The 23635-nt window shown below is 35.8% G+C and overlaps 2 protein-coding genes across 6 annotated transcripts in view; one reads left to right on the forward strand and one right to left on the reverse strand.

Annotated features, from left to right (window-relative positions):
- Positions 1-7424, reverse strand: part of PPP2R3C (protein phosphatase 2 regulatory subunit B''gamma) — a 33728-nt gene extending 26304 nt beyond the window's left edge. The window contains exons 1-2 of one of the 4 annotated variants that reach the window (XM_051978040.1): positions 7308-7424; positions 4412-4539 (exon numbers count right to left, since the gene is read on the reverse strand). In XM_051978040.1, coding sequence (XP_051834000.1) covers positions 4412-4539; positions 7308-7353 — 174 coding nt within the window. In that variant the 5' untranslated portion in view covers positions 7354-7424. Of the gene's footprint in view, positions 1-4411; positions 4540-7211 lie in introns of those variants that run through there. The other 3 variants (XM_051978039.1, XM_051978042.1, XM_051978041.1) reach the window with 3 other exon arrangements.
- A 6535-nt stretch (positions 7425-13959) lies between these two features.
- PRORP (protein only RNase P catalytic subunit) overlaps positions 13960-23635 on the forward strand; it is a 30415-nt gene continuing 20739 nt past the window's right edge. Inside the window, exons 1-3 of one of the 2 annotated variants that reach the window (XM_051978031.1) lie at positions 13960-15362; positions 17562-17609; positions 20035-20167. In XM_051978031.1, the coding sequence (XP_051833991.1) occupies positions 14365-15362; positions 17562-17609; positions 20035-20167 (1179 nt within the window). In that variant the 5' untranslated portion in view covers positions 13960-14364. The remainder of the gene's footprint in view (positions 15363-17561; positions 17610-20034; positions 20168-23635) is intronic. The other variant, XM_051978030.1, reaches the window with a different exon arrangement.

Here is a 23635-nt window from a genome sequence, read left to right on the forward strand (position 1 = left end):
GTCTTAGAAGTAGAACTGAAGAGTGTTAAAGCCATAACTGAATTCTATGGCTTAGAGGTAGAAGTGAGGAGTGGACTAAGAAGTGGAGTTGAAGATTACTGAATTCTAGGGTTTAGAGGCAGAATTGCCTCTAAACATGGCCTAGCCTGTTTCAGATTGTTAGTTTGTGGAATTAAAGCAGAACTATAGCATTTCCAAGACCAGGTAGCCTTAAGTTATTTCTGTATCTTCCCTAGTAGCAGCACCACATATCATTAGTTCATAGGAGTCTCCCCAGACCTTTCTGAAACCATCCTGATGATCGTTTTTTTACAGAACAATAATATTCCATTACATTCATATACCATAACTTATTCAGCCATTCTCCAACTGATAGGTATCCACTCAGTTTTTATTTTCATGCCACTACAAAAAGGGCTGCTACAAACATTTTTGCACATGTGGTGGACCTCCAATCTTATCACTGACATGAAACTGCACCCTCCAAAGACAGCAGTTAATACTCACTATTATTACTAAGAACTCATTATTTGACAAAAGTTGAAATGGAAGGCAGACTGGCAAAAACTAGATATAAACTAACATTTTATGTTATATACCAAGTTACAAAATGGGTATATGACTTGAATATAAAAAGTGACATCAAAAACAAATCAGAGGATTAGGGGGAAAATTTACCCATTAAACCTATAGAAGGCACCACTATCATCATCTTAGTTCCTCAGGCTTCCAACCTAGGAGTCATCCTGGGCTTCTCACTCTCTCTCAACCTTCATTATCAATCTGTTGGTAAGATTTGTCAATTTCACTTTTGCAAAATCTCTAATATGCCTCTTTCTTTCCCCATTACACAAATGCAGTCCTTTGTTTACTCATGCCTGGAATATTTATACTATCTTGTCGCTGCAAAATCTCTCCCAACTCAAATTAATTTGCTTGAAGCACAAGTTACACCATCTTATCCTCTTTTTCAATAAACTCTAGTAGCTTCCTACAGCATTCAGGATCAAATACAAAAGCTCTGTTTAGTATTCAAAGCTTTTTTTATAATATAATCCCTTACTACTTTTCTAGTCTACTCCTTTCATTCAAAGAAGTGACTTTTTGGTTCCACAAACAAGACATTGCATCTCTCAACTCCAACCATTTTCTCTGGCTGTCTCCTATATCTGGAACATTCGTCCCTCCTCCAGTCCACCTACTGGACTGACCTGATCTCCCTGGCTTCCTTTAAGTCCTAACTAAAATTCCTTCTTTTACTAGAAGCCTTTCCCATTTCTTCTTCATTCCAGGGCCTTCTTACTATTAATAAAGAAGTTTGCTTGCATATACTTTTTGCATTTTGTTTTCCCCATTGTGATGAAGGGTGAGAAAGTGGCAAGGCCTGAGAAATCCTGAGGCTACCTTTCCTGATGTGGCATAAATGATGCCGACTAATAGTAGTAATGCAATACTGATTCTACTGATCAGAAAGCTGTAGAAAGAACTCAAAGATGGGAACTATCTGCCCTTACCACTTAGCAATAGTACCTCTAAATCATAATATTAGCATATCAACTTAATCTTTGTTTCTCTTTCCCAAAAAGTTATCTCCCTGATACTCTTTGCTAGATTCTCTAGGAACTTTTGCATCCTTCAATTGGTGTCCCAATTATCTCTTTGATTCCAACTCTGCTAGAATCCCCTAGAATTAGCCCTCTGCACCAACACTTCTTGCTTCTGCCTTTTTACTAACTTTAACCATAATAAATCTTTGCTACTTACCTTGAAGACTGAGTGTGCAAATTGTTTCCCCAAACCCACAACACTGGACCAAGAGGGTCCCTAATCTTGTTGAGTTTCTTTTGAATGGAACTGATTGGATGAAGCTTTCTCAGTATTGAGACTAAGTCACATGATCCCTATTCTCAAATCTTGAACTTTGGACTTCAGGGAGTCATGTGGTATCTAAAGGTCAGACCCTCAAGAACTGACATGACCCACAGGAAACAGGTAACATTAGTCAAGAAAGGTTATGTCTTTTTAATCTATCCAATGAAAAGGCTCCAGTCTTTTGCTTTTTAAATCCTGGATAAGCCAGAAGTTGGGTAGGCTCCAGGGACACATGGCAGGAGTTGGGATGGCTCCCAGGTGTGTGTCTGGGCCTTTCCCTGTAGGGATTAAATAAATGCTTTCTCTTCGTACCTTAAGATGTCTGATTAGTTAATTTGGGAAAGGAGGTCTAGCACCTGTCCCACATACTTTCTCCTCAATGACTGGGTTGTAAGCTCTTTGAAAGCAGGGATTCTCTTTTGCCTCTTTTTTGTATTCTACAGCATTGTAAGCAATAAATTTTTATTGACTGATTGAATTTTGATTACATAAAATTAAGTTTTTACATAAACAAAAGGAATGCAGTCAAAATTAGATGAGAAGCAGATATATGGGGAAAATGTTGGCATCAAGTTTCTCTGACAAAGGTTTTATTTCTGAGATATATAGGGAAAATATTTCAAATTGGGGAGCCATTCCCCAATTGATAAATGACCAAAGCTGTTTTCAGAGTGATGTGATTTAATCTCTTCCCCTGTCAGAAGAAGCTATTATCAGGCAATTCCCAGATTATTTAGGAAGGAATTTTTATTAACTCCCACTATCTTTTCCACTAACCTCTGGGTAGCTTCAAACAACCTTTTGATATATTGATTGGCATATCTTTAGACAGGTCTGAGACCTGGTCTGCCACTGCTGCCTCCTGATGACTCCTCCCTCTGAGCTGCCATCTAGTTCTTGACCCCTCTCTCCTAATCCCTTTTTTCAAGTCTCACTGAGAAAATCGCCCAGTAAATTTTAAAAGATCTGATTATGATGAAGATCTTTGATAAGTTCTCTTCCGAACTAAGTCTACTATGTACCTACTTTCTCTCCTTCATAATGCCTTCTGCACCATCCCTCTTATTCTAGTTATCTGTTAGTCTAACCTGCCAAACAATAGCTTTCTTTCTCCTCGCTATTTGTCCTGATAAACTGTAAGTTCCCCTGGGGAACTAGTATTTTTCCTTAGCTTTACTCTCTGCTCTCCTAACTATTGCATATTTACCATTTCTAGTATCTGTTACATTGCTTCATTTTGTCTGTAACCTCTTCCCCTAAATAAACCTACCTTTTGCCAAAGAGAATGGCCATTGTGAATCTGTCACATGTTTATTTTGAACTAGGTATTGCTATCCTGACAACATCAAGAGGAAGAAATCCAAGCTGTAAGTAGCCATGTGAAAAAAAGCTACATCACTAATAGAAAAATACAAATTAAAAAAATTCTGAAGTTCTAGCTTGGGTTGGCCATTTTCAATAAGCTCCAGTGGCTCTTTAACTCCAGAATCACATACAAAACCCCATATTTAGCTTTTAAGGGTCTTTATAACATTCCTATCTTTTCTGTCTTTTAATACTTTCACATATCCTACAGAGTTCAAAGAAAATAGTCTGTCTTCTAACTCCTTCCATCTTGCACCCCAGCTTCCTTTTAAGGCTTAGTTCTATCTTCTGTAAGAGCTTTCTCATTCTTCCTTAATCTTAATGCTTTCCTTTAAGATTATCTCTAATTTATCCTATACATATATCTTGTTTGTATAAAGTTTGCAAGTTGCCTTCCCCATTAAACCATAATCTACTTAAGAGCAGGGACTATTGGTTTCTGGCGGGTTTTGGTTGAGTATTTAGCACTGGATAGCACATAGCAGGTGCTTAATAAATGCTTTTGCAGACATTGGAGCTATGAACTGGTCTAGATTACCAGAAAGCAATTTGGAAGTGTACTCAAAAAGTTATTAAATGTTGCATAACCTTTGACCCAGAAGTACTACTACTAAACACATATCCTAAAGAGATGAAAAGGGAAAACTGAAAAGACTTATATGAATTGATGCAGAGTGAAGGGAGCAAAACTAATTTATATGATAACAACTGATATTATAAAGACAATAACTTAAAGATTTGGGGATTCTGATCAATGCAATAACAACAATCCCAGAGGACCCGTGATAAAACACACTACCTTTTTCCTGACAGAGTAGTAATATTCTCAGAGTGCACATTTTGACATATATTTTTTGACATGTCCATTGCAGGAATTTGTTTTGCTTGACTATCATGTTTGTAATAGAGAGAATATAGATTTTCAATGATTGTAAAAAAAGAAAATTTAATTAACAAATAAATTAAAATGAGGGGGTGGAAAAAATTCAAGTGTTCTATGCTCAATTCTGTTTTATAAGAATTATGACAACAACAAAGATGACAAAAATAGATAATACATTAAATATATCTCATTGACATTTAAATAAAATATACTGATCTTATGAAAATTAAAGACTTAACCAATACTTAAAAAAGATTCTAGGCTCTTTCATTGCCTAATTCTATTACTTACCCTATAATAAAATCGTGGAATAGATTTGTAGAATGCATTTGCAATTTTTCTACCTCCTTTCCATTCTGTGTAGTATTTTGTAAACAGATCCATTTCTTCCTCTTTAAGTTCTTTTTCATTTTTTTTTGCTGATAACAGAAGACATGAAGCCACATAGAAGTATTTAATATGTTATAGTCATTTGCATGCCATATTACACCTTCTATTGTCATGAACTTTATTCCTGTCCTATTTACATAGCTTGCTAGAAACAAAAAATAAACTTTTATAGGACGGAAAAATTTTAATATGCCATTTGGATAAAAGATATTCATGGATAGGCATAAATCTCAATTTCTGTGGAAAAGAACCCAGCCAAATACGTGTGCTGGTCTGAATCATCCCACTGTTGAAAAGAGGCACATAGGAACCTAAATTTAAGAAATTTGGGAATAGCAATGCCTACCAGATTTGAGTCAAGAAGATCTGAGTTCAAATCCTGCCTCAAGAATTTACTAGTTGTGTGACCCTGGGCAATTAACTTAAGCTCTTTGCTTCAGTTTCCTCATCTATAAAATGAAGTTAATAATAGTCTCATCTCCCAGGGTTGTTGTGAGGATCAAATGAGATAATAATTGTAATATAAATTGTTAGCCATTATTATTAAGATGGGGAAAAAGATGGGTAGTAGAAGAGCCCTTCTTCCTCAACACCACCAGAATGTGACCAACTGCTTCCAATAATGAGGTTAAGTACAGGAGCTCTGGGAGTCACAGCATCTCCCAAACCATCAGTCTTGCTTCTAGTCTAGCCCTCCTGGCCAGAATTTAAGGTAGCAATGAGGTAGCAACAACTGTCATGAACAGAGCAGATAAAACAGCCTAGAAAAAATAGCAAGGAACATTTAAGGAGAAACAGGAGGTATTCTTTAATAGGCAAGTCAAATCACTACCACTTTTTGACTACCATCTTCTCCTTAGATTCTGTTGGAAACAGCTCAGGAACCCAAGAGCCTTAAGAATGGCAATACCTTCAAACCTGTGGCTTCAGGCATCATCCTGGCAAGTAATTCCTATGGTTAGGCAGCCTGGCAACTGCTCCTGGAGGTGCTATTGTCACAGCTCTTGCCATCATAAACCTTGGCATTATCAGAAACTGATATAATTTCATCAGTGGAAATAATGTTAAAAAGAGGTAGGAAAGTACTCAACTAAGGGGCATGGTGGGAAAATCAGTGAAGTTCCAAAGTTGTACAATCATGTTATTAATGAGGGATTAATTCTTCCATAGTGATTTTGGAGTTCATAGCTCAATCTTCCAATCAGAGGGATAGTGATGAAATAAAATATCAAAGAGGGTCTTACAGCAGAAGATTTTCCCAATTCCTGGAGCATGGTGGAAAAAATAGAGGAGACTGTATTTCATTCCAAAGGCAATGAGATTCCTCTGAAGCTTTATGAGAGATTAAACTGATAGGATAAGATCTGCACTTTAAGAATACCAGTTGGACAGGACATGAATTTGGAATATATAAAGCTATTCCTATATAAACCAAATATATATATATTCCTGAGATGCAAACTGATGGACAATACAATTCAAATCAGAGTTGAAAATATGGAGAACATTGGGCTAGACTGCCTCTGGAAAACTGTAGGACTCCTTTGATCCCAAGCTTCTCACAGAAACAAACATTCCTAATAATGCTGCTAGATGAGACAGGATATTATAATTTATTATAGGATATAATTTCCATATATTAAAAATTAATTTCACTCAGAAGGAAACTAGTGAAACTAGGGTATGAAAGGGGGAAAGGGATAGATTACAATATATGACTAATGAGGAATTTCAAAGAAGACAACATATAAATAACTATGTACTAAAAAGATATAAAAAAGGATAGATAGTGATCTTAGAAGGAAAACACTAAGATTGAATCGAAGAGAAGGGAGAGAATTTCAGGCATGAAAAGCGGGTGAATAAAAACACGCTTCATATACAAGAAACGTTAAGGATGCCAATGTCACTGGATTGCAGAGTACATAATTGGCAGAAAGGCTGTAAGAAGACTAGAAAGGTAAGGAAGTACAAGATAATGAGGGTTTGAAAAGATAATAAGGGTTTTAAGAGCAAAAAAGAAAATTTTATAATGTTTTCCTGGAAATAGTGGTGAGTCCCTAGAATTTATTGAATAGGGTTAGACTTTCATTTTAGGAACATCAATTTGACAGCTGATTGGAGGACAGAATGGATGTGATTGGATTTCGAGATCTAAGGCAAGGAGAACAACTAAGAGACTACTGTAACCTAGACTTGAGGGCCTGTACCAGAACGGTTGCAGTTATCAGTGGAAGGAAGGAGAATACTAGAGATTTTATTAAGATTGAAATGATAGGATTTAATAACTGATTGGATTTTGACAGGGAGAGAAAGAGGAGTCATGGATGACAACTTGGATGGTGTGCCTGGAGACACTCAGTTTAATACTTTCAATAGGCCCTAGCATTAATGAGTACAGGTAAGAGCACCAAAAGTACTCCTGAATGTTGCCCTGGAAAAAGGGAACACGGTTTTCCGGACTGTCTCTTTTCGACTTATGCATAAGCTCACGGTGCTTAAAGGGCAATGGGGATAGAAACACAGACGCTGCGTAGAAATTACCTGGTTTTTATGCAGGGAAAGCTCAAGTACATGGCTCACGGACACTGGTAAAAACCCGCAACCTAGCAATTGAGGGTCTGGCATTCCCCAAAGTTATCCCTCCTCCACTGCAAGAAAGCAGGAAGCGCCGAGTTGCCCATGCCAAGCCCAAGCTCACCCTCCTTTCGCGGCTGCTCCCCGAGGACCACCAGAAGGCGACCTTCCCGCTCCCACTTCCCGCCTTCTCCGTGTCTGTCTAACTTCTCGCACTCACAATTTGGGACTGCTAACCGTCGCCGTAGCACCTCTTTCCAATCCATAGATGAATCCCTGCGTGGTGCTTCCGACCGTGGCTCTTCACTAACGGCTATCCGGTGGCTCCTTCTCTAGAGTTCCCACAGCAGGCCACCGTAGTCATTTGGGAAGGGGGCGGGGCGGGGAAAAGAGGGAGGTTCCAGGAAGGAGATTGATGCTTATTGTCCATTTTAGGTACGGGCGGAAGTGTGAGCGGAGTGGGCTGTGGGAGTTAACCGACCACCGTGCAGAAGGCCAATTATTCATTCTAAAGGAGAAAGTGTTCTAAAGGAGAAAGTTATAGAAGTCGGATGGATTTTTTCTTCTAATGGCTCGCAGTAAGTGTCAGCCGCCCTCTGCGATTTTCTTCTAAAGAATAGGCGTCTTTTTTTCTTTCTCGTGTTTTATAGCTTCCTAATCGTCACATGAAGTTCGGTTGAAATGGGTACGCGCCGGTCCACGACTTCCGCAAAGAGCACTGTTTCTTCGCCACCACCCGCCCCTTGACGGTGAATTCCTCTTTCGTAGGGTTGGAGTAGGTTGTAGAAACTGTCGTTCACTGATAGGAAAGGAGACACGAAGTTCTGAATTATCCACCTCTGTTTGCTAGTGAAGTGGAGGGAAGGTGAAGTGAAGCTATGTGATGGCAGATAATTGAATTTTTTTTCGTCCCAGTGATCCACAATACTTAAGAATTTGCTCCATCCATACCCTGGGATTGGATTGCGAGGCATTCTAGGAAAGGTAGTTAATACGTTTCTGACTTTTTGTTTAAACGAAAATTTCTCTTCTTTTACCTTCTCTTCCCATGTCCCCTTTAAGAAATTCAGGGGGCGGGGGGGGGGAGGGGGAACTCTTTTTACAAGCACATATAGTAGGCAAAACTAAATGTTACCATTTGCATGCACTTGGAGTCAGGTAGTTCTCAAAATTTCTTTTTAAAGTCCCCTGAAGCAGTGGTTCCAACTTTTTTTTCCCCTTTTAATAAGAGTACTTTGTTAGGTAATTTATAGACTCTCGTAGAATCGTATTGTGTGATGTGAGTTGATCTTTAAACTTTAAAAAAAAAAAAATCTTCCTAATTTCGAAGCTAGAAGGGCCCAGTTCTTCATAGTTATAAAAGCTTCCCCCAACTTTTGCTTAAGATAATTAGTGAAGGACAGCAGGGACTCTCTTAAATGTTGGGGAAACAGTATCTGCTGAGAACAACTTTTATATAAGGTTCCCCAGTGGGTAAGGAAGTCTAGAAAGTTTTGAATTCATATCTCAATTTCGATGTAAAGGCTGAAGCCTTAGGAAAATCATTTGATCTTTTTGCGTTTATTTACTTTAAATGTAAAGTGAAACTAACACTCCTAATTTATATTGGGACCCCAGTTCAAATCTCAGATCTGATCTATATCAATATATCTCTATCATTAATCAAATCCCTCCCTTAACCTTTCTGGGCCTCTTTCCTCATCTGTAAAATTGGAGGGGGTTGGGGGGAAGGGGGGTTGTGTGTGTGTGGAATTAGATGACCGGTGAAGTTCCCTCCAGCTTTAAATCTATGATATACTTCCTAAGATTTATTCTAAACCCCTTGTTTTAGAGATAAAAGAAAAAAAAATCTTCAAAATCACATTATTGTGAGTGGTACAGGAGTGAGTGGAACTGAATTAAAGAAGAAGAATGGATATCCATCTTTTTCCTAACTGCTAATTCACTTAGTGAAGTTTTTTAGCTAGGCCTTGAAGGAAATAGAGTACTTGCCCAGAATTCAGGAAGACCTGAATTCAAATATGTACTCAAACATTTGCAAGCTGTATGATTTTGGGCAAGTTATTTAATCCTATTTGCCTCAGTTTCCTCATCTGTAAAATGAGATGGAGTAGGAAATGGCAAACCATTCCAGTATCTTTGCTAAAAAAAAAAAAATGAGGGCATGAAAAGTCGGACACAATTGAAGAAGAACAAACTTTTATCAGTCTCTGGTTTTAGGTGAGGACTTGACCAAAGTTGGGCAGTGTATGCACTGGATAATTTGACTTTCCTGGCTCATGATTTTTTAATTGTGTTAAATGATATTTGTTTCAGTATTCAACTTTCTTTTTCATTTGACACTCCCAGGTTCTCTCTCTTCTGTGAATTTTCATGATACCAAGCTCTATCTGTTTTGCTTGCACTTACTAACCATGCCTCCTCAGTTTTTGCTGGTTCATAATCAATATCTTGTATTCCCCAAGGTTTTGTCCTGGACTCTCTATGGTGACCATATCAGCTCTGACATATTTGTATGTCTGAGGAAATAAATGGCTTACAGGTCTCTTATCTTAAGTTCTGATCTCTTCCCTCAGCTTCTGTCTCACTGTCTCACATCACAAAGGTTTATTAGATCTCTAACTGGATATCCTGGAAACATCTTAAATTCTGTGCATTTAAAAGAGAACTTATTGTTTTCCTCATTTCTCTAAACTCACTTTTCCAAATTTTCTTATGGCTAATATGATATTTTAAAAGTTCAAGAGATAATTTCTGGGTAACTTAATCATTTTTCTACTATTAGCCTGTTTATTAATAAAAAGATGACCAGTTAGTCATCTCTTATAGACCAAAGACTCTTCATGGAGTTCTGACCACTTTATGATCTCTAGCCCTGTGAGTTCTCCATTAAATAGTACTTTTACATTTAGCATTTGAACAATGTGGCCAGCTGAAGCAGAGCTGTGCTCCCTTCAATAGAATTGGAATGCTTTGATAATTTAGTTCAAGAAAGAAGCTCAGTATCTAGTATCTTATCCTGCCAAGTGATCTCCAGAATTCAAATGAAATTGATTCAGTTTTCTGGCTTATATATTGGCATGAAGCCAGTATAACAGCTTCGTAGACCTTCAGTTTGGTAGTCAGTCTACCCCACTTTCTCCCACACTTCTCTCCCACACTTTTGCTTTGGAGCCTCTCAGACACTGAACTAGCTCTGGCAGTGCATGTCAGTTTCATTATCAGTATGATGTCTGCAGCCCAACAAGTCCGAGACAAATGCCAGGAGCAGAATAGAGGTCTGTATATAACATTTGTAGATCTCACAAGGACTTATGGAAAATTATGTCAAAATCGGGTTGCCCATTATAGTGGTTCATCAGAATAATACATCATGATGACATGCTTGCCCATGTTCTGGACAGTAGACAATGGTCTCATGTTTTCTCAGGTCACCAGTGGAGTGAAACAGGTCTGTGTGTTTTCTTCCATTCTTTTTAGCGTGAAGTTTTCAGCCATATTGTCAAATGCCTTCAATGAAGACAAATATAGAATCAAAGACAGTAATTGTAGGCTTTGTCATTGCAAGGCATTAAAGGAGGAATTCATCCAAGACATACTGCAGTAAAGGTCTGCTTAGGATAACAAAAGGATAATCAAAATCAAAAGATCCACTTAAAATTCTATCTGGAAGTAGCTTGGCTTCCAAATTGTTTACAATAATTCAGCTTTCTCTGTCATTGCATACCTAGCTGCCAAAGACCTGGTCTTTGCTGGACTCTTTTTATTGGAGTCCATTAACCTCAAAAATGTAATAGCTGTGTGAATTTGGATGTCACCTAACTTCTATTTATCTCAGTTTTCTCAACTATAGAATGGAGATAATAATAAAATAGCTATCTTCCAGGGTTATAAGAATCAAATGAGATAATACTTCTAAACATGGTTAACACAGTGCCTAGCACACAGTAAATACTTGTTTCTTTCTTTCCTAATTGATCTTCCCACCTCTTACCACTCCAGTCCATCCTCCAATTCTATTATGAAAGTGATTTAACTTAAGTTCAGATTTGACCATCACATCCTATCAGATAATATCCATTACCTCCCTATTGTCTTTTGGATGAAAGAGAAACTCTTTTTAGCTTTTAGAGCTATTTACAACTTTGACCTAATTTATCATTCCTAGCTTATTGGACTCTACTTCTTCTCCTGCACTCTACAATTCAAACTGGCACGTTATTCATACATAGCACTCCATCTCCCATATCTGCCTTTGTACTTGCTGACTCCTATACCTAGAATGTATTATCTCCTTTTTTTTTTTTTATCCTCATATCATTCCTCTTCAAAATGGAGCTTGTACACAACCTTCTTTATGAAAATTTTCCTGATGATCCAATTCTATTATTCCCTCTCCCAGACAATCTTGTCAACTTCATATTTGCTTTATATTTATTCTTATACATCCATATATGTAATTGTTTTCTCTTTCTCCTTTTTTGTGTAGTCTTTATCCTTCTCCCTATTTGGTAATAAGCTCTTTGCAAGTAGGAATTGTATGATTATTTTTGCATTTTCAACATTTAGTATAATTCCTGTCATGTAATGGATACTTTATAAATACTGGTTGATTAACTGACTATGGGAATCCATTTTGGTCCAAAATTGATGTTTCCCAGCAACTGACAGCTTTTTTTTTTTTTTAATAACTTTTTATTGATAGAACCCATACCAGGGTAATTTTTTACAGCATTATCCCTTGCATTCACTTCTGTTCCGATTTTTCCCCTCCCTCCCTCCACCCCCTCCCCCAGATGGCAAGCAGTCCTTTACATGTTGAATAGGTTACAGTATATCCTAGATACAATATATGTGTGCAGAACCGAACAGTTTTCTTGTTGCACAGGGAGAATTGGATTTAGAAGGTATAAATAACCCGGGAAGAAAAACAAAAATGCAAGCAGTTTATATTCATTTCCCAGTGTTCTTTCTTTGGGTGTAGCTGCTTCTATCCATCTTTGATCTATTGAAACTGAATTAGCTCTCTTTATCGAAGAGATCCACTTCCATCAGAATACATCCTCAAACAGTATCATTGTTGAGGTATATAATGATCTCCTGGCTCTGCTCATTTCACTTAGCATCAGTTCATGTAAGTCTTGCCAGTCCTCTCTGTATTCATCCCGCTGGTCATTCCTTACAGAACGAAATATTCCATAACATTCATATACCACAATTTACTCAACCATTCTCCAATTGATGGGCATCCATTCATTTTCCAGCTTCTAGCCACTACAAACAGGGCTGCCACAAACATTTTGGCACATACAGGTCCCTTTCCCTTCCTTAGTATCTCTTTGGGGTATAAGCCCAGTAGAAACACTGCTGGATCAAAGGGTATGCACAGTTTGATAACTTTTTGAGCATAGTTCCAAATTGCTCTCCAGAATGGCTGGATGTGTTCACAATTCTACCAACAATTTATCAGTGTCCCTGTTTTCCCACATCCCCTCCAACATTCCACATTATTTTTCCTTGTCACTCTAGCCAGTCTGACAGGTGTGTAGTGATATCTCAGAGTTGTCTTAATTTGCATTTCTCTGATTAATAATGATTTGGAGCATATTTTCATATGTCTATAAATAGTTTGAATTTCTTCATCTGAGAATTGTCTGTTCATATCCTTTGACCATTTATCAATTGGAGAATGGTTTGATTTCTTATAAATTAGAGTCAATTCTCTATGGCCTTTATCAGAATCTTTGATTGTAAAAATGTTTTCCCAGTTTATTGTTTCCCTTCTAATCTTGTCTGCATTTGTTTTGTTTGTACAAAAACTTTTCAATTTGATATAATCAAAATTTTCTATTTTGTGGTCAATAGTGAACTCTAGTTCTTTGGTCATAAATTTCTCCCTTTTCCACAAGTCTGAGAGGTAAATTATCCTATGCTCTTCCAATTTATTTATAATCTCATTCTTTATGCCTAGGTCATGAACCCATTTTGACCTTATCTTGGTGTACGATGTTAAGTGTGGGTCAATGCCTACTTTCTGCCATATTAATTTCCAATTTTCCCAGCAATTTTTGTCAAATAATGCATTCTTATCCCAGAAACTGGGGTCTTTGGGTTTGTCAAACACTATATTATTCAAGTTATTGGCTGTTTTGAACTGACAGCTTTTTTAAAGTCTGGCACTCAACCTGGTGGACCCCTAATTACATGATAATGGTTATTGTGAAGATCAGATGAGGTAACATGTAAATGCTTTGGCAACCTTAAGTACTATATAAACATTATTATTATTATCTTTTCCCCTCCAAAAGACTGAACTCTAAGCTCTCAAACAAGCTCTGTTATCCAACTTTGTGTTGCCTCCTCTAAATAAACTATAAACATTTATTAAGCACTTACTTGCCAAGCATTGAACTGGGGATACAAAATCAAAAAAGACAGTCTCTACCTTCAAGGAGCTTTCAATCAAACAGAAAAAGACAACACATAAAAGAAAACGGGAGGGAGAAAAAGAAGGGTAAGTAGTCCATTCTAAGATACATTGGAGAAATCAGGGAAACTCTCCTGGGCTTAGCTTTTTCCTTAAATGGAACTTTGACATTCATGGTTCTACCTTTCAATCAAAAGTTAAGATTATGGTGAGGTGGACTAGTGATGCAAGGCTGATGAAATCTTATATGATGATGAAGTTATAATAATGATGAATTTCCAAGGACATGGTAGAGAAGTCCCAGAGTAATATAGCCAAGAAAGGAGTGTTTTAATTGAACCTTTTGTAAGAATATTGTGATTTACCTCGATTAAATGCCATTTGTAACTCCAGATGAGGTACTAATATTCTATGTGGTTTTTCTTTTTTTCTTTTTTTTTTTTAGGTTCTCTGACTGGCTTATAACAAAATATCTCTCATTTGGAGTCAGAAGACATAGATTGAACGTCTTCCACTTATTGTTTGATCTTCAGAAGGTTATTTTAACCTTTTTGAGCCTCAGTTTCCTCATCTATAAAATGAAGGCATTGGAGTAGGTGACTTCTAAGGCCATTTACAGCTCTGAACTCCAGTACCTGGAAAAACCTTACCTCTAAGATATGTACTAACTTGTATCTTGGATCTAACTGCCTCTTTGTTCCTAGAAAGAGATCATGCTGTCCCTACAGGACATTAACTTGCTTTTTCATTGAGAAACTAAGTATCTGTTTCCTCAAAATTGGTTCCATTTTCATTCTCTTTCATTCTTGTTGTATTCAGAAAATCCCTAGATTGCTTTTTTTCATTTTGCATGATGACTCTCCTTTTATCTTTCTGTCGAAGTTTGCAGATGCTTTGGAAGAACAGACTGTATCCTGGATCAAGTCCCAGGAACTGGACATTTTCTGTTTTATACTCTTATTTCCACTTCAGTAAGAAAGAGCAGAGATATTTTTCTTTTACTTTACCATTTCAGAGAAATACCAAAGCAACTAATTTCCTGATTTCCCAGGCCATATCTAGTAATAAGAATGATAAGGATACAAGTAGGCAAGAGTCTTCTTTTTCCCCTCATCCTTTATTTTCAGCTGGAACTGCAAAGAAGAAATCAGAGCTACTTGGATATAAGAAAGATCAACAACACTATTTTCCCTTTAGTCGCCCTGAGTTACTCCCAACAAAACCTTTGAGTTCAGAAGAATGGGAAAAAGTAAAGGAAAATTTTGAACAAAAAAACATTTTTGAAAATTGGATGATGAAGCAGATGATCAAATATAACTGTTCTATAGATATTGCAAAGTCCTTGCTGTCTTGGATAGCCAGGAAAAATAATGGAATTGTGGAATATAAGCTACTTATTGGGTACTTGACTTTGTGTGTTTCTCAGAGACAGACAGCAGAGATTATTGATGTCTATGAAATTATGAAAACTAGGTATAAAACTCTCGAACGTGAAGGTTATACCCTTCTCATCCGGGGATTAATTCATTCAGATAGGTGGAGAGAGACCCTGATCCTATTAGAAGACATCAAAAAAGTCATGTCTCCTTCAAAAAAAAATTATGGCGACTGTATCAAGGGAGCTCTTCTTCACCGAGAAATGAACTTAGCTTGGAATCTCTATTTTGAAATGCTTAATCATAGAATAATTCCTAATTGGGAAACTTTTCAAGCTTTCTTTGATTTTGCAAAAGGTGTGAAGAATAATGAATTTGAAAGAAGACTCTTAGATATCCTTTTATATCTAAGAAACAATCAAATGTATCCCAATGAACCCTTTGCCCAAAGTATAAAAATGTGGTTTGAGAGGTAAGTTGTGATTTTTAAAAAACAAACCAAAACATTTAGAAAACATATAATCTGAACCTAAGTAGTAGTGCATTTTCTATCCTTTTCTCCTTTCTCTATCCACTGATTAATTTTTGTTTTATTTTATTTTTAAGCTCAGGTGCTTGAGTGACAGGAAAAGGAAAGTAGAATTTGGCTGAAACTTGAATTTCTCAAGTTCTTAAGTGATTTAGTGGCTAGGATAGCACACCAGTGTCTCTTTATTCTTAATACTTCACAGTTATATGGTTATATGTCATAATTTCAGTGTGGTTTGTTGAAACAGCTTTGAATTGGACAGTAGACAGTAAAATCTTTAAAGAGTATCCCATTACAACATTAATATAAGGAATGTCAACGTGAGGGTGCTAGTATTTAGAAAGGTTAGAAAAGGCTTGAGAGTGGGATTCAATATCTAAATTGTGCTTTGAAAAAAGTGATAATATGAAACAGATGAGGAAAGGGTACATTCTAAATATGGGCAATCACTTGTACAAAGGCATGGAAACGAGATGGAGTTGAGGCAGATGACTCTAAATTGTTAAAAGTTAGGTGATCAGAAAAATGGGTTAGGGAATAGTTAGATGAATTTGATTTTGAAAATGACAAATTTGAGATTCCTATGAGAAAGGAAGTTGGAGATGTTTAGTGAGTAGTTCATAATAAAGGTTATGTGTAGATTTATAGATTTTGGAATTGGTGTTGATAAATGATCTATTTAAGCTTGTGAAATCACTTGGAGATAGTAAAAAGAGGAGGTTTAATAGAGAACCTTTAGATTACCCACACATAGTAGATGTTCCAGTAAAGGAAATTTAAAAAGACTGCTTATATAAATACATAGAGAATAGAAAGATGGGGACAGGGATCAAGTGGAATGAGAAACGAGAAAAGGCTATTGGATCTAGCAGTTAAGAGATTGTGGCAATCTTCAAGAAAGCAGAGGTGGGAGAAGTGGGAATCAACCATGTTATAGGAAACTGAAGAAAACTGGTAACAAGTAGCTACAAATATGGAAATCAGTTCTAGTAGTTTGTAACGGGGAAAAGATACAGAATTTTAAATGTATTTTTATGTATTAGTTAAAGCATAAAACAACTCTAATCAATACAATATAAATGTTATTACAAAATAAATGTATGGATGTTTTTCTACAATAAAGTCATTCTGAGATATTTTTTCACATGATAATTAATCAGTAAACAAAGTTTCTAACATAAAGTGTGCCAAGCACTTACTGTGCTAAAGAGTAGAGGTACAAGTACAAATAATGAAACTGTAATCATTAAAGATCTTATCTTTTAATGGGATATTCAAGTACACAAACAAATACAGCATAAATATAAAGGTAATAATATATACACAGTAGTTAAGTGAGGGGAGGCTGCTAGCAGTTGGGAGGACTAGCAAAGGCTTTATGCAGAACGAGAGGGTAGGAGGAAGAAGAGTATATTCTAAATATCTCTCAGAGGTGAGAATTATACTTTGTGAATGACTAGTATCAAGGCACACGAGACGAGATAAAGCACTGTGTTTGAGGAAAAGAAAGAATACCAGTTTACCTGCAGAGTACAGAAGGGAGAATAATGTCCATTGAGGCTGGAACGACAATTTGTGGCCATGTTCTGTAAGATTTTAAAAACTAAACAGGTTTTTAGATTTGTTCCCAGAGATGATAGGAAGCCACTAGTAGGGGCTGAGTAGGATGGTTAGATTTTTGAGGAAAATTATTTTGGCAGCATCATATAATATAGATCAGAGTGGTGAGAGAATTCAAGTATGGAAACCAACTAGGTGGCTGTTAGAATAATCTAAATGGGAACTGAATTGACCATTTGAATAGAGAGAGAGGATCAGATTAGAGAAATGTTGTGAAGTTGAACCAAGAGGATATATGGAGTGAGAGACAGTGAGGAGTCAAGGATTATTAAGTTATTAACCTAGGAGATTGTAAAGCTGATGGTGCCTTTGACAGCAGGGAAAATAAGTAATAGAGCTGGGATTTGAACTGAAGTTAAAAGATGTCAAATCTAGTACTCTTTGCATTGTACTATTTGATCACTTTAGTTAGTGTGTCATAAATTTAAGATAATTATATGTCAATTAGCTTAAATTCTAAATGAACTTTATTATTTTGTGGCTAAATTTAAAGCTGACCCTCTTTTGGCTATCCTTTTTCAGTATTCCTGAGAAAAAATGGAAAGGAGAATCTGTCCTCATTCATAAAAGGTAAAAGAACTTTGTTTATTTTTAAGTCTTTAAGATAATATATTGCATAATTGTTGGTTTAATTTTTTTTTTAATGGGAGAAGAATTGAGATTTAGTGGCAGTGTTAGAAGTGATTTGTGGCTTCTGGTATCATGGTAGAGGTAAGTACATGTAATGTTCTGGTTAGCTTTCTAGAGGTCTCGGGACCAGCCTTGTTTCCAGCAGAATAATCACCACAAGGATAGTCAGAAATAAAGTCCAAAATCTTTATTATTTCCTTTGCAGTCTGTCTCCTTCACCTGGGGCCTGGCTAGCTTTCTGGAGGCCCTCTGGAATGAATCTTGATTTCAGTGGGGGAAATGCAGGAGGCAGCAGAGTCACCAGAACAGTCTCTATCTTGAAGTTTGTCTTCCTTCTCAGTTCTCTTAGCTCTTATATACTCTATTCGCAGGTGTCAATCTTATAGAGTAGGTATCAACTTGTAGAACTATACTAAGTACATGTAAACTAGAGAATCATTATCTTAATTCCACTGAGTTAATACCTTGTTTTAGGATTAAATCAATCATACTGAACTAGAAAACTATTAATCACCATGCTAAACTAGATAACTATTGTCTTATCAATTCCATTGAATTCAGTGAATTAACACCTTTGGTTATAAGAATCTTTGCTTCAAGTACATTTCTCCAGAATTCTGGCCCATTGCGGTTATATATGAATAAGCCCAATTTCTCCTGCATTACCAGAAAAAACAAATATACCTAGAAAAGAGTAGTGGTTTAAAAAAAGGAAATAAAAGAAACTTTTATAGGAAAAAAAAAAAGACAAAACTACAGTGATGAGCAAACAAAAGTTCTCCAGTACTATTAAGAATTAGATATTTCCATAAGGAATGTCATCCTCATGTTCATCATGACAAGTATATATAGCATTTATATAATTTTAATAATAATCACTATATATATATATATATAACATTTTATATATGTGTGTATATTTTTTATATATGTATACATATATACACACATATAGCATTTAATATGCAATCATTTTAAAATAGATTAACTGGGGAATAAAATTTTATGTCAGTCTATTCAAATCTATAAAATTAACAATTCTTTTCCAGTTACTACACAGTAGCACACAGAATATAAACAAAAGAAATCCATCATAAATCTTAGTATTAGTGGGAACCTTAAGAGTTCATGTAGTTCAGCTCTCCCTTTGTAATTGAAGAAATGGAATCCTAAAGAACTAAGTTCTCCAGTGCAAAGTTGTAAAGGGATTACTGAACAGATCTGGGATATAAAAGAGAATAAAAATTCAAAACTATTGGCAAACCTCTAAAGATTATCAAAGTATAAAATAACACACGTATGAATAAACAATCCTGAAACTGTCTCTGACTCATCATATTAGCAAACATGGTTACATGAAAAAACTTGTGAAAATAAATGTGCTAATTAGCTTCTAGTGAAGAAAGCAACATGGAATCAATCAACAAAACCATTATGTGATCATACCCTTTGATCTTATACTCCCAGTACCAAGTTTATTGAAAACAAGGAGAAAACACTGTATTTTGTAAAGCAAAAAAAGAAAAAGGAAACTGAGTACTCAATGACTCAGAAATTAAGAAAAATTCTGCATTATTTGGGAATGATAAATATGAAGAATTCAAATAAATTTGGGAAAACATATAAAAAGGAAGTGAATAGAGCCGAACCCAAAGAGCAGTTTACACAATTATTACTATGTAGTAAATGAAAATAACCTTGAATATCAACAAAAAAGATCTCAAAAATATTGGGCTATGTTAGTACTCATTTTTAAAATAAACATCTGGCATGTCATTTGTTGCTTGCCCAATTCATTGATCTTCTCTTTCTACCATGTCAATTGATTAGTGGAAGAGTACCAGAGTATAACGTTGTATTACATATAATAAGTTGCACTAGCTCTTTTTACTTAAAACTTATTTTACCTAACTTTTTTCCAGGAATTAATATAATAAATAAAGCTTTGTATCATATATTAAAACAACATATCATACATATCAATATATCAATTAAAAAGACAGTAGTGCATAAACCACTTTTTTGATTTAAAATAACTACATATCCTGTTACAAGGTATAGTATACAACTCTGAATCTCTGTTTTGTTTGATTTGAGGACTTAGTTTTAATTTCCCTCTAGTTGCAAATTCTGATAACTGTTTTAGTAAAAACAATTATGTAAATACCTATTTGCCTTTTATGGATGACTTCAGATACCTAATTTAGTAACTAAAAAGTTGTCTATGAGACCAAAAAGTCACATTGGTTTGCATAATGCTGTATTTTGTTTTTCCTTTTTGGCTACAGTTCTGGAATTCTCCACTGGAGTAATTCCCTTCCTGAACTTTATCATACTTAAGAAAATACTATTATTATTATTACAGTGGGCAGTGTTTAGCCTGTGGAAGAATGTTGGAGTCTATTCACTTGAACTCAGAAGAGTATGAGTTTCTTAAGCAGAGAGTCCTGAAAGATGTACTTGATGGAGGTGACCAATACAGAAAAACAACACCAAAGGTGAGGTCAGTCAGTTCCTTTTTAGAAAATTAGCATTACATAAACTGATGAGATGAAATAATTGTCTGGTTTATACCTCTTACATATGGGCAGAAGTATACTTTTTAGAATTAAAAAAAAGTTTTTATTCATGTTATAAATTAAGTTGGTTTAATGTCTATTGCTTCTACCTTCATGCCTTTAAATTGGCTTATGAAGATGGTATTAAAAGGTAAATATCCTATAATCATTGATCTCAAAGTCAGACATAAAGATTCAATCATAGAGAAATTATGTCAGCCTCACTAGTACTGGTTTAGATGCATATATATGCATTTTGTGTGTGTGTTTAAATATATCTGTGTTTAATTGTAGCCTGCTTGGGGGAGGTAAGAGGGAAAATGAAAAGTGCACCGCAAAGAACAAAAAACCTACAAGAATTAACAGAACTAGGAGATCATTGTAGATGGCAACAGCAAGATTAGATAATGATTGATTCTGATGGACGTGGCTCTTTTCAACAGAGATGATTCAGTCTAGTTCCAAAGATCTTGTGATGAAGAGAGCCATCCGCACCCAGAGAGAAGACTTTGAGAACTAATTGTGGATCACACATAATATTCTCACACTTTTTGTTGTTGTTTGCTTGCATTTTGTTTTTTTCTCATTTTTTTCCTTTTTGATCTTTTTTTTTTTTTTTTTTTTTTTGTGCTGCATGATAATTGTTGAAATAGAAGAATTGTACATGTTTTAACATATACTGAATTACTTGCCATGTAGGGGTAGGGGGGGGATGTGGGGGCAAAGGAAGGGAAAAAATTTAGAAAACAATTTTGCAAGGGTGAATGTTGAAAGTTATCTGTATATATTTTGAAAATAAAGAGATTTAATAAAAAAATTAAAAGAAAACTTAGAAGAAAGCAAAGATGGACAGTCATGAATAAAATGTCTTCTATTTTTATTATATTATTACTATATTAGTATAATATATGCTTTCTTGGGGCAGCTAAGTGGTGCAGTGGATAGTATAATATATGCTTTCTTGAAATGGAAATTTATTGTTACATTCTTTGGATCCTCCCTGATATTTTGCTGGGCACATGATAAATTATTTTTATTTTTTTTCTTTTTTGTATTTTGTTTTTTTCTTATTTTGCATTTAAGTTTTAAATGATCATTTTCAAAAAAGAGGTAAATATGCTTATTTCTGCATGGAAATGCATTTCTGCTGGGAAAGGACTTGGGCTTACTAATTGACTTGATTCAAAATTTAAAATAAAAATTTTAAGGAAATATTTATTTTGTCTTAGTTCCATGGCTTATGGCTTTCAATCTCTCTTCCCAATAGTCCTTAACATTTATATAACTCTTAACTATGTGCCAAGTACTCTACTAAACTCTTTATAATTAGTATCTTATTTGAGCCTCACAACAACCCTGGGAAGTAAGTGCTATTGTTTTCCTCATTTTACAGGTGAGGAAAAAAGTTTAAATATCTTGCCCCTCCCAGGATCAGAGAGCTACTAATGTCTGAAGCCAGATTTGAACTTCAGGAGTTTCTTGATTCCAGGCCTAGCTCTTCATCCACTGTAATACCCAACTACTTATCTATCTAAAGATCTAGAAATTAGGTCTTGTAATATTTTGCACCTCAATCTTTCTACATGATCATCTCCCTTTATATGATATGTTTATATAATATCTTTTACTATACTATTTACATGTCATTGCTAATAATCCATCATAGATTACCTGCCATGCATTATTTTGATCTTTTAAAGATTATAGTGTTTTATAATTTACAGTCACATAGCATCATTAGATTTTATTTTTGGTCTGGACATGTGTGGGGAGTTTCCTGTGTGGAAAGTCCCTTCATTGATGCAGATTAGCAACTTGTCTGCAATTTAAGTTTTCAGAGAGTTGTGTTAAGGCACTGAGGAATTATGTGACTTACTCATGGTCTCAGATCTCATAATGTTTCAGAGGGAAATCTTTGAACCCAGGGGTTCCTGACTTCAAAGGCCAAACTTCTGTTATTTCATGCCACCATTTTAGGAGAGTATATTGGTATGACAACACATTTTTGCATGAAGGATCAGGTTTTACTTAATTGAAAATGCCATATAATTTCCTAATTCTGTTTATCTCGCTTTTATTTTCTCCTATTTTATTCTGGTGCAGCTCACGGTCCATCTGTAGGCACCATTTAAGATGCGTGAGCGCATGCATACGTGAGCTCAAATACACACACTCACAAGCCGACCAGTTGATTACTATTTAGCTAAATCTTCTGCTCAGCTGGGTCAGTGATCTATTTATGTTGTTATTCTCTCTAGCATTGCTGATCTCAGGCCTATCTACCTACCCCACTCTTGTGGTTCACCATTTTCAGGGAGGGGGCATTGAAGGACCATAGGGTAACCTGACACCAAGAGGACACCAGGCCATCTATTGGCCCTTCTGCCCTCCACATGCCCATGCCCATGGTGTTTCTGACTCTCAAGTCAGCACTTGACCAGCTGTTGCATCTAGCACCTATCTCTTACATATGTTTGGAATAATTAAAATGCATTTCCTACAAATGTTTCTCTTCAGTGGCATTTCTACCTCATTTATAATCACATCAGGGCCTGTGATATTAGTGTTCAAATTTTTGTTTCTATTATCTGTGATGTTGAAAATTGTTTTATCATAAATTTTCCTGTTGGAATCCTTTATTCTTGTTCTTTTTTTGCAGTTCCTCATTTGTTGAATGTTGCAGTTTGTTCATACTTACCATTTTTCATTGTGAGATGACAGATTTAGAGCAGGAAAAGAAAAAGATCAAGTTCAACCCCTTCATTTCACAAATAGCTCTGGTAGTTGGTATCTGAGGTAAGATTTGAACTCAGATCTTCCTCACCCTAAGTCCAACAATGTTCAGTATGTTGCCTCCTTCTTAATTCTTTGAAGACTATTGTCAGTTGTCAGCCTTTAAAAGGTAAACCTTTGGCTGAGAGTGATCATGTTATGTTTTGTTGATCTTGATCAAGAATGAAAAGAAAGGGAAGGGGGCGGCTAGGTGGGTACAGTGAATAATGATAATGCATCAGCCTTGAAGTCAGGAAGACCCGAATTCAAATTTGGCCTCTAGACACTTAATCCTGTGCATATTGTACTCATTGATTCTTAAAACAACGCTATAAGGCAGAGTATTATTACACTCATTTTACAGATGAGGAAACTGAAAGTGGGAGAAGTGTTTATTAGCTATTGCCACACAGCTAGGAGATCTGAGGGAAGATTTGATCTTAGGTGTTTCTGACTCTCAAGTCAGCTTTTGACCAGCTGTTGTATCTAGCACTTATCCCTTGCCTATGCTTGGAATAATTAAGATGCATTTACTACAAATGTTTCTCTTCAATGGCATTTCTACCTCATTCATAATCACATCAGGGTCTGTGATGTTAGTGTTCAAATTTTTGTTCCTATTATCTGTGACGTTGA

Source organism: Antechinus flavipes, chromosome 2, assembly GCF_016432865.1.
Source record: "Antechinus flavipes isolate AdamAnt ecotype Samford, QLD, Australia chromosome 2, AdamAnt_v2, whole genome shotgun sequence".
Lineage (NCBI taxonomy): Eukaryota > Metazoa > Chordata > Mammalia > Dasyuromorphia > Dasyuridae > Antechinus > Antechinus flavipes.